The sequence below is a fragment of the Sinocyclocheilus grahami genome, unplaced genomic scaffold (genome assembly GCF_001515645.1).
Source record: "Sinocyclocheilus grahami isolate Dianchi unplaced genomic scaffold, SAMN03320097.WGS_v1.1 scaffold117.1, whole genome shotgun sequence".
NCBI lineage: Eukaryota > Metazoa > Chordata > Actinopteri > Cypriniformes > Cyprinidae > Sinocyclocheilus > Sinocyclocheilus grahami.
Window position 1 is genome coordinate 1,017,858 of NW_015505296.1, and position 12,400 is coordinate 1,030,257.

At 37.1% G+C, this 12,400-nt stretch overlaps 1 protein-coding gene across 1 annotated transcript in view; it reads right to left on the bottom strand.

Annotated features, from left to right (window-relative positions):
* Positions 1-12,400, bottom strand: part of LOC107589535 (calcium-activated potassium channel subunit alpha-1-like) — a 287,488-nt gene that overhangs the window by 112,436 nt on the left and 162,652 nt on the right. The window contains 1 exon segment of the mRNA XM_016278007.1: positions 1,509-1,602. Coding sequence (XP_016133493.1) covers positions 1,509-1,602 — 94 coding nt within the window.

Here is a 12,400-nt window from a genome sequence, read left to right on the forward strand (position 1 = left end):
GACTAACATTTGAGAGCAGTGGCACCAGCGCCACTAAGTTCTACAGATGGTCACTGGGGGTGGCGTGCGGGAGTATTAAAATATAGATCATTTAATCATAAAATTACTATTGTTTTGCATTAATAAGTGCAGTTACTAATAATATTACATGTTCATTTCATGTTTATTTTTCTTTTGTTTATTGTTTATACAGATTTGACAGCAAAGCACTAAGCTTGAGTTAAGATGCATACAAAATTTACTTTTATTAACAACAGTAATAGGTGCAAAATCAATTTTTTTTTTATAGAAAATGTATATATTCCACTCTTATTAAATTTACCATTATTCTTCTAGTATATGGAATTGACCAACTTCAGTGACTATGTGTGATTTAGTAGCAAATTGAAGAAAAGCTTGTTTTTCAAGGCACTTTGCCACTTTTCTTACTTCATACACAAAAAAGTGTAAAATTCTGACAAAATCTGATTTCTTGATGATTTGATATTTTATAATAGTGATTTTATAATTTCAAAATATAGAGAAAAAGTAGAAATTAATGATTAATAAGCCAATAAGTGCTCCTCTGCTGCCCTACTGGTTATAATTGTGATTTGATGTATTTTTATTTTATTTTACACAAGTGTTTGTTTACCACAAAGTATATTTTGGTCATCCCATTAAAAATAACATTCAAACTGGATCATTTTAGAGCTTTAAAGTGCTGGAAATAGTTGTGTGAACTGCTTGAAAGTCATTGAAAAGTGCTTGAATTTCTCTCTCAAAAGGTTGTACAAACACTGAAATGAATGATTGTAATGCATTCGATTATTTCTACCACAACACCATGGTTACAGTTAGCGTTATCGCTTCTGGTTTCCTGACGTATGTCAGCGCTGTTTATAACCGAGAATTCTGTGCAGAATTTGAATGATTCTCACTAGATCTCGCAGCAACCTTATCATTGTGCGGCGAATTCAAAAGCTTCTCACTGGATCTTGCAGCACTGTTGCATCTGTGCAGTAACAGTGTCGCGAAATCAACTTTGGCTCCCAAGTAAAGCTGTTCTGAGCTCGGGCAAGTTTGTTTGCATCGCGGTGCGAGCTGATGAACAGTCCGCATTGCGCAGCTGAAAGCAGCACGGTTTAGTTTCGCTTTCTTTGGCTCCCAAGTAAAGCTGTTCTGAGCTCGGGCAAGTTTGTTTGCATCACGGTGCGAGCTGATGAACAGTCCGCATTGCGCAGCTGAAAGCAGCACGGTTTAGTTTCGCTTTCGTTTCGTTTGCCGTTTAATGTTTCTCAAATGCAACAGAAATGGCAGCGCTTATGAGTTGGACAACATGGTGGTCGCAGTCTGGAGCCCTGAAGGGGATCACATTTTAGTAAGAAGAATGAACAATTAAGATGAATGAACATTAGAATGAACAATTAATAGTCAAACATTAACAGTTTTGGGGCCAAAACACAATATTGAGTGTACAGAATGTGTTAAATAGATGTTAAATATGAAAGTTAAATATATGTACTTACGCGCAGGCCAAAGTAGAGTAAGAAGAACACGTTGAATGCCATGTCAATTTGCAATGTGAAGTCTTTGTAGAAATTCTGACAAGATTCTATAGGACTATGGAGAAAGAAAAAGAAATAAATGTTAATTTAATTGAAAACAAATTCATTTGTTTGGCCTGAAAATAGTCAATATGCAATCTTAATCTTAATGGTCCTAAAACAGGCTTAATTTTCTTCATGCAAAATATTTTTTTTCTTTTCTTCTGATTTTAAAGTGACATTTAACCTAGGCTTTTTTTTTTTGTGAGATGCACCCTATAACACATTATATAAATATGCATATATGGTATAAAACCCACCCTTATCAAACTTGCCTTTTTGGAGATTTTACTTTTCTGCACCAATTTCCGGGCTATATATTTAAATGTCTTATACAGCCTACATAAAAGTCCACATGTAAAATACGGTATTCATTTGCAGTACAATTATATCCAAACCTTGCATACAACCATGTGTTTATGGGCCCAAACATCCCATTATGTGATAAACAATCAACATCATTAATAGCTATCAGTGCACTAGAGCTCTGCCTAAGGCAAGACACTACAAAAATATAGAAAAATACAGTTTGTTATGCACTTGTTAATTGAGATTTTGCGCTAATTGGCTTTTCATTGCTATTTTTTTTTTTCAGACTACTGGAATATTTTTCTGAGTCAGAAATCTACACTTGCAAAAATTAAAATTACAGTTTTATTCCTATTTATATTCTGAATATTTTGTCTTCATATTTAATTTCTCTAATTTAAAATTTTTTACATTTTACTCCTAAAACTGTTTTTTTTTTTTTTTATGAATTTATTATTATTATTTTGGCTGTTTATCGTATTTTCTGATTTATGGAGTGATCATGACTTTTTATAATTAAAAATCCCTTCTGTAAAGCCATTTGAAAAAGTCAACAAAATTAAACAAGAACCTAGCTTTTTCCAATGCTCAGATTTTTGTTCGGGAAATGTATGCAAATTAGTACATGTTTAATCAGCTAATGCCTTATTTGCATATTCAAACATAACATTTCAGAAAACTTAATACAAAGATGTTTGCAATTCTTAATGTAATAAAACAATTGAGGAAGCATGGCATGCTTGAGGACTGTCTTAAAGCGCCCGGTGTCTTTATCCATTAGTAAAAATCTTAAAATACATATAACCATTGCTGAATTATTCAATACATCTGGGATGGTTAAATCAAGTTTTGAATGATTCAATTAATTAAAAGGATTAATTTCATAATAAGCCAGAAGCCTTTGAGCTGAGGTTAATGTGGTGACATTGTCATTGATCTCGTGTAGGAAGTTATTTAGAGACCAGCCCTTGAATTGTACAGACATAAATAATACAAAACTAAAGACAAAACGGGTGAAATAAGGCAACAGAAGCCCATAATGCAAGTTTAACTAGCTGCTTTCGGCCTTAATGGTCAGGAAGAGCTTTCTATCAAGTTACAATTAGCCGTGTCTCAAAATGCACGACCGTCAACATGTGTACACTGTGAAATACAAAGCATCTGATCCTTGAGCTCAATGTCACTTCACACTCTGCAATTACAAGAGATCTCCTGCCATGTGGCATCCATGCAGAAAGTATCCCTGCTCAGAAATCTTTAACAGCTTCCTCCTTAAGCCAATTATTGCACAGGTGTGCCTTAGGCTGGCTACAATAAAAGGCCACTCTAAAATGTGCAGTTTTATCACACAGCACAATGCACAGATGTTGCAAGTTTTGAGGGAGCATGCAATTGTGTATATATATATATATATATATAGGATATATAATTATAGGATGAATTATTGATAAGCCGTATTCCAGTACTGGTGATGGGCATTCCGTTTCCGACTTGCGCTGTATGCAGTAGACCAATCACAACAGACTGGGTCATGGGACCAATCAGAGCAGAGTAACATTATGCAAAGGAGGGGTTTGGAAAGATGGATATTTGAACAAATCATTTGAGAGTCGTTGAGAAATGACGTAAAATCAAATCCATATTATAAGAAAATGAAAGTGTTTTTTGACCTTGCATGCAGGTAAACCTGTTGTTAGGGACTCCCAAAACCAAATTATAAACATTTCAAATAGCATAGGGGCACTTTCATACAACAGTGACTGATTTAGGCCAAGGCACCATTTCTAAAATAAGAGTGATTTAGCACCTGCAAGGGCACCAGACATCTAAAACCTCAGTTGGTGGTCTAAAAATAGCCTTTCTTTTTTAATTCCTCCCTGAGGTGCTCTCTGCATGTGATTCTAAAAGAAGAAAACACACACAGCAATGCCACTGTGCTTTCCTCCTCTTAATGAAAACAGGAGGAAGTGAAAGCTCTAAGCAGAGAAGACGAGAGACTAAAATTTGTTTAGGAGCTGTGGTTGATATTTGCAGCGATAGTTATGGCAGCGTGTTCAAACAATCCTCTGTTCAAGCTTGAGCAATGCACAGAGGACTAGCTAATCTTCATAGAAGCACGCTGAATATATTTAAGAATTTCCATCCGGTTCTATCAAATACAAATAAACAAAGCAAACGGCACTGCAAAGCCAGCCTCCCACATACATAATTCGCACCAAAACGAATGGCAAGATAAAGAGAGGCATGTGAATTAAAATGGCATCTCTTATCGGTTTATTGATTAAACCCCCTCAAAAAGAGGTCATGCTGAACTGAGCTTTTTAAACTGCTTCCCTGCCCTCTATGAGAAATCAGTGTGATTACCTCTGGAAAACACAGACCCCATCAAAGCTTTTCTCTCAGTGATGATAAGACCCTATTACTGCAAAAAGCTGCAGAGTCAGAAATGTGGCCTCCTCAGCAGAGACAGAGAGCTTGACTAATCTTTTAGTAATTTTCTTCTTAATGGCAGGACAGAGAAATATAGCTCAAATAACTATTCAAAAACGAAATAATTATGTTATAATAATAAATTATTTGATTTATCTTTTATTTCAAAAGGTATTTACATTTTTTTTAGAAACAACAATTATACATATAAACAGGGTTAGAAATGAACACCCGCCAAACCGCCAAATGCGGGTAAAAATCAGCTGTGGCGGGTAACGCTGTCAAATCACTAGCCAGTTTGACAGGTTACTTTTCGTAAGTTATGTTCACTCATTAATTTCTTTGGGAAGTTCATGCAAGCCAAACCTGCGCAGGTTTAGCGCAAATACTGAACTCGTGAGACATCATGACATTATAGAGTATATTGCAAAAACCAAACAAAACACACCTAAGTTACAAAGTGCACGCATACGCGACGTGATGTAGTCTGGTTAGACTAACTTTGTGCTGTGCGCATTTAGAGTGCATTCTTTCATTGCATGATTCAGTCTGTTAATATGCATTACGAATGATCTCAAAATTCAAGATAAGGGGGTTGGAAAATGTATATATTTATATCAATTCATATAGTTAATATCACACGAAGAGTGCTGTTTTTTTTTTTTAAATCAGCATGGTTACAAATGTGATATTGATTTTATACAACAGTTCAATAAACAATAAGTTAATATCAAGAGACTTACGTTTTAGACACCATATTGGCTGTTTTTGCGTTATTTCGCCAACAGAAAACATTCAAAACACAGCGCTGTTTTGCATCTCTGAGCAAAATCAATCGTTTAAATGATTCGGTTCATTCGCAATGACTCACTTAACAGTGACTTGCTGCCACTTACTGGCGGATTTAATTTCACATTTAAAGTATCTTTTAATTTTTAAAATAATTTAAATATCACTATTCAACATTTCATGTTGAAAATATCAAAACATTATTTATGCATTTGTAACTGCAGGTTAAAGCATCCCATGTCCCTCTAAGCTGCATTAACATGTGTAAATACATCTAAATGCCACTTCATATGCAACTTCTGATGAATTTTATTGATACTGATTTCATTTGTTTAGTAACAGCCTAAATGTAGTATTGTTATAATTGCCTTATTAAATGTAAGAATTTGACTCAAAAGATGATGCACACTTTTAGTAAAAATGGATTTATAAAGGTAAAAATGCCCATAAAAGGTAAAAATATATCTAAACTTATTGGAAAAGATTCATTTCTATCACTGCTGTGAACTGACCACACAGAATATGAAGCATACCAAAAACTTTAGGAGTCAGCTGTCCACGGTATCCTTAAGATATCAGCACAATAACACACTCAGCAAAATATTGTCTAATTATCTTTATCAATAAAATCCCAGAAAATATTGAGATATTATTTTTTGTCAATATCGCACACCCTTAGTACCGACACAAAATGATTTGCAACAGTCGCTTTGTCATGTAGACAGCCTCAAACTGTTGGTTTATTTCGGGGGGGGTTTTTGGCTGGTAGAAGTTATGAATGGCCGGTAACTTTTAAGCCAAATTGGTTGGTGAGTAAAAAAGTTAATTTCAAGCCCTGCATATAAATATTAAACATAAAACATTATATAAATCAAAATGGTTGAAATTTATTATATAAAATATAAATACAGGATTTAAAAAAAATAATAATCTATGAACTTTTTGATCAATGAAACAAATCAACGAATCGGAGCCATGAAATGGTTCACAGAACGGATTCAAATCCTCAGTTTTTGCTACCGATCAATATTAAAACATCTGTCTTAATGTTCTCATACTTACAAGTCATAAGACAAGGAAAGATGACACATTCTGTAGTAGCCAAATAAAAAGAACAATCAATTTGTCAAACACAATTTTGCTTATTATAGTGCCACAGAATCATCATGAATTGAGTGTTAAAGGGGTCATATGATGCTGCTAAAAAGAACAGTATTTGGAAATGTTACGCCCCTTAACATACTGTGATGCCGTCTCCCAGCAGGACAAGACTCTGCTCGTGCACATCCCATCATCCGTTCTCTTTTAGCAGTTCAGTCAATGTTCTGTTAGGAGTAACTGAATAACTCGGGATATTGGTTTATTTCGCGCTAGAGAGAGTGTCAGGCACGTTTATAAACCGAATAACTTAAGTAATTTGTGGATTAGTGCGTACTGGAGACGCGAACCGTTTCACACGATTCAGTTCGATTTGGTGAACTGGTTCGACCGGTTCACTAAGAACATCCTGTTAAATCGAATGATTTGTTCATGATCCGGACATCACTAGATGAGACAAAACCAATAAAACCCATTACAAACGAGGCATTTGTTGCATCCAGTGGGGACATAATTACGGATTATAATGACTTATACTGTCTTTTTACACGTTGCGTTGCATTGCGCCGCGTAAACATAAAACCATGTCTGCATTTGTGATCAGAGAAATGACAAACAACAAGCCTACTCTACACTGCTCAAAACTCGCATTTGAATCATCATTTTAAATGATTTAAATATAAAAAAAACGTACTTACAGGCTGTGAGTCAGAAGCGCCAGACTGTCCTTGCAAAGTTGGAACTGCCCAACTTTATAGAAACAGCCTTTGTGACACAGATGCGTTAGGCTACTGGTTCAGGAAACAGTCCTCATCTATCCTCCATAAAATGTGCTGCACACATCTGAATATTTGGGTTGAACTGTTCTGGAACAGTGTTGTAAATACACAGAAGCGCCAGACTGTCCTTGCAAAGTTGGAACTGCCCAACTTTGTTCCACAGAACGTCCCACATCGTGACGTAGACGTGGGGGCGTGTTAGAATGAGCCGTTTTAGGTAGGCGTGGCTGACTCTTCACTTTTATAAAGAATATCTCTTTGGATTTGAGACTTTAGTCTTTGCAACTTTACAGATCTTCTTTATGCACCAAGAGCTTGTAACACTCCAAAGAGAAAGGAAAAATTTGAATCGCATCATATGACCCCTTTAATATTAAAAATGTAACCCAGGTCTGAGAGATCGAAAGGTGATAAATCTTAAGATATCAAACTAAGCCATTACAGGTGAAGCCTGGTATTAAAATGAGTTGATATTTCATCAGCTGCTGTAATGCATTTTTAGAGGTGTATATGACATTGAATTCTGATACTGAATATCAGACACAGGCAAGCATCGCAGTCTTGGAGAACATGACCTGCCAATGTCTCTCTTTCTCCTCCTCCTCTCTCTCTAAAGAACAGGCTGCTGGTGTGTGGGAGATTTTCAAAGTGTGGGGACGCTGCACTAGAATTAAACAGGGTGGATTATTCATCCCTGCAATGCAGTGCCAGGATGTTTATTTCTGTGGCTTCTCAGTGAACGGGCTGTGTTTCCCTGCCCTTTCACAGCATAGTGCCCTAAACCTTTTCCAGGTTAATACATTTCAGCCAAAAAGCTGTATGTAGAAGCATCCATTCATCAAACCAGCTTCAAAAGCAAGTCATTTTTCTGACCTCACGGCATTAATAATTCATTAAGCCATGTCTCTTTGCTCGTTAATCAGTGCTGGGATTGAGCATTCAGTACTATTAGGCTCTAGCATTGCGATATGTAACTGCGCTGATCACCCAAAATGTCATAAGTGGGACACAAAATAAAGGCATCCCTTGAAGGAGAGCTTCCCCTGTTGTTGCCCTACATATTTCTTGCTTCATTGTTCAGCCCTAAAAAAAGACACTGTGATCTAGGGGGAAAGCACAGACTGCTCCCATTAAAAACATGACAATGAAACTACAATGTTAAGAAGTTTTTAACAAAACTACAACACAGCACGAATATATGATGTATTTTTACTTGATCCTCACGAAAATGTACTTAACTAGAGCAACAGCGGTGCTTCCCTGTGCAAAACTCACCTTCATGATGCTATGGGTGCCAGGGCATGATTTGGTTCCTAAGGTCTTCTGAGTGTTTGATACTCATTGCTAGGTGGTTGCTAGAATCAGGGTTTCTAATACATTGACTTATTTGTGGCGGCCCGCCACAATATCAACACTGACCGCCACAAATAGATTTTCCAAAATTCTTTGACTTCGTTGAATAAACATGAGCACTGCACACTTCAAAACTTCATCAAAATGGCACGGGTGCTTTTATATAAATGTATCTTTTTTGAAGGTTACCGATTGACTTCAGAAAAGTTTTGATGTCATTTTCATTTAATCTTTCCTATAATGCCTGATAAAGTAGTGTTCATTAGCGCAGCGCTGCTTTGATTACAGCTGTTACCGGGGAAACCGCTGTTTCTGCTGCTCTTAAAGTGCCTCCTGCTGGCAGAGAATGAATTTGCACTTTCAAAAGCCTGTCTGCTGTTTTATATTTACATTATATACATATATATTTCCCCCAGGGGAAGTGCCGCCACACATAGAGTGTAAGTCTGTGGGAAACACTGTAGAATGATCTGGGAGGTTGATACAGGGTTGACAGGTGGTTGTTAAGGACGTTCTGGGTGGTTAAAATAGTGTTGATACGTAGTTCTAAGATGTTCTGAGTTGTTCATAGGTCCAATATTTGTCAAGTTTTAAGTGTTTGCACACGTCTAGACAATAAGTCACATGATTTGAGGTATCATTCCATTTCGATGCACAAACAGTGTGATGAGTTTCATGCTAAATTTGAATACACAATAATAAAAGTTATGCTTGCCACAGCAAACTCCACTAATAATATACCAGAGCAAAAGGCACAGACATTGTGCTATACAGTAGGTTCATTACAACTGGCTTCTTTCAACACAGTCATGCAACAAAACACTACGTCTCCACTGAAGAGTCTTTTCACTCCACTCCTCAACTGGATCAGTTCAACCAAAAGAAATAGTGCCCTGAAAAGTGACTCCTTACACAAAAGGAGGATTATCCAGAGAAACTCAGGGGAGGGTGCTCGGTGGCCACTAGAGTGAGCTGTGCATCCACAGTGTTGAGTGAAGTGCCCCCCTGAAAGCCAGACGTGTGCACTGAGGCGATGAAAAAAGACCCCCCACCACTCCTGTCTGCAATTGCCGCTTTCACCCTTCATCAAATTTTGAGTTACCTTAGGGAGTAACCATCAGCTCAGAATCACTCAAAATGTCCCACTTTAGATCTCTACTGATGGCTTTTTAACGGACGATTACATTGTCTATTTGAGAGATGCATTCAATGTGCCGATGTTCCCTGTTTACATGTGCGAGAGAGGCCAAATCAAGAGAAAGACGTGTGGTTTGTTCCAGACATTCTTGAACAGTTGTGATAATTATCAGCATAAATGAGTCGTAAGAGTTGTCAGCAGATGATCCATTATTGGGACCATTAACGCTGGAGTCACACGGTGCGGCAGGTCAAATGAGGAGCTTGCGAGGGTGAGAACCTGTGTGTCAGTTGCACACATCTCTCTGGTGAGGACAGCAGCAGCGGAGGTTTCAGCTGCCAGGACTTCAGGCGGTAACTCTAGAGCCAAATGCGATGTAGATCATTAAGAGCACATCACAGCACCCACCGCCACCGTCACAACCTAATCTGGAACTGAACCAGGTGGGAAAGACACAGACCACTAACAAAACACACACACCAACAAGTTCAAGTTTTCTATCTGTACCAGGGGTTTTGAAAAGTAGATGTTTAAAAAATTTTTTTAAATAGGCCTATAATACATATTATTGTACCGTTTTATTGTAGGCTAAATAAAGAACTTTTTTCTTTATTTAGAAAAAAAAAAGTTTTGCATGTCCTTCGGAAGCAAAGCACTTGCAATTTTTACTAAAAGAACATGCATGAATGAGAATATATAGTGTGGGACTTACTTGATGTTAAAATAGTTATTAATCCTAATAAGCCACAAAAAAAGATCTCAATGCACATCGCACTGACTGACAAATACCTGAAGCGCACAAACAAAAAGACACTTCTCTCAGACAGCATGCAATCCCGAATCCCGAATGAACGGCCAGATATATAGATAATTACAGTATTTCAAAATATATCTTGGCATGTATTCATGCAAACATAGTCAGTTATGTCTTAATTGAATGTTTGGGGAACAGCTGAGGAAAAACATCAATATATATATATATAACAATATATTAGATCCGTGCATTATAACCCTGCTGCCATCTGTGTCTAATATTAATCAAACAATAAAAGAAAAGAGGGAATCACTCACTGCTCTTGACTGAGCAATTTTTGTAGCTTTAACAATAATCAGTTTATGTAGAAAACAGTGAATCACAAAAAAATAAATAAATTTAGCGGGGTTTTCACAGACATTTTTATTCTTTTGTGTTCCACAGAAGAAAGTTCTCCTTTTATCCTTATCTCCTTATATCCTTATCCATTTAATTTCAACCAGAGCTAAAGTTTACAGGATAAAGTTTAAATATTTACTGTCCACATTAAAACTCAATTAAATGAAACTAAAACAATGTATAAATATATAAATCTTTACAGCAATTATGATAATTACACTATATAAATAACGTAAAAATGTGATTAAAAATCTGTATCTCTACACTACTATTTAAAATTCTGTGGTCTAAACTGCGGTCAAAACAGATAATAAAGGCAGTTATATCACAATTATCACAATTCTATTTCAAATAAATGCTGTTATTTTGAACTTTTATCACTGTTTTCACAAATATATTAAGCAGAACAACTGTCTTTAACATTGATAATAATAAGAAATGTTTCTTGATCAGCAAATCCACATAATTATAATGATTTCTGAAGGATCATGTGACACTGAAGACTGGAAAAACGATTGCTGACAATTCAGCTTTACATTACAGGAATAAATGACATCTTAAAATATATTCAAATAGAAGGAAAAACGGTAACACTTTATTTTAAGGACCAATTCTCACTATTAACTAGCTGCTTATTAGCATGCATATTACTAACATATTGTCTGTATATTAGTACTTACAGTGGGTACGGAAAGTATTCAGACCCCCTTAAATTTTTCACTCTGTTATATTGCAGCCATTTGCTAAAATCATTTAAGTTCATTTTTTTCCTCATTAATGTACACACAGCACCCCATATTGACAGAAAAACACAGCATTGTTGACATTTTTGCAGATTTATTAAAAAAGAAAAACTGAAATATCACATGGTCCTAAGTATTCAGACCCTTTGCTCAGTATTTAGTAGAAGCACCCTTTTGATCTAATACAGCCACGAGTCTTTTTGGGAAAGATGCAACAAGTTTTTCACACCTGGACTTGGGGATCCTCTGCCATTCCTCCTTGCAGATCCTCCCCAGTTCTGTCAGGTTGGATGGTAAACGTTCGTGGACAGCCATTTTTAGGTCTCTCCAGAGATGCTCAATTGGGTTTAAGTCAGGGCTCTGGCTGGGCCATTCAAGAACAGTCACAGAGTTGTTGTGAAGCCACTCCTTCGTTATTTTAGCTGTGTGCGTAGGGTCATTGTCTTGTTGGAAGGTAAACCTTCGGCCCAGTCTGAGGTCCTGAGCACTCTGGAGAAGGTTTTCGTCCAGGATATCCCTGTACTTGGCCGCATTCATCTTTCCCTCGATTGCAACCAGTCATCCTGTCCCTGCAGCTGAAAAACACCCCCACAGCATGATGCTGCCACCACCATGCTTCACTGTTGGGACTGTATTGGACAGGTGATGAGCAGTGCCTGGTTTTCTCCACACATACCGCTTAGAATTAAGGCCAAAAAGTTATATCTTGGTCTCATCAGACCAGAGAATCTTATTCAGGTGTTTTTTAGCAAACTCCATGCAGGCTTTCATGTGTCTTGCACTGAGGAGAGGCTTCCGTCGGGCCACTCTGCCATAAAGCCCCGACTGGTGGAGGGCTGCAGTGATGGTTGACTTTCTACAACTTTCTCCCATCTCCCAACTGCATCTCTGGAGCTCAGCCACAGTGATCTTTGGGTTCTTCTTTACCTCTCTCACCAAGGCTCTTCCCCCCCGATAGCTCAGTTTGGCCGGACGGCCAGCTCTAGGAAGGGTTCTGATCATCCCAAACGTCTTCCATTTAA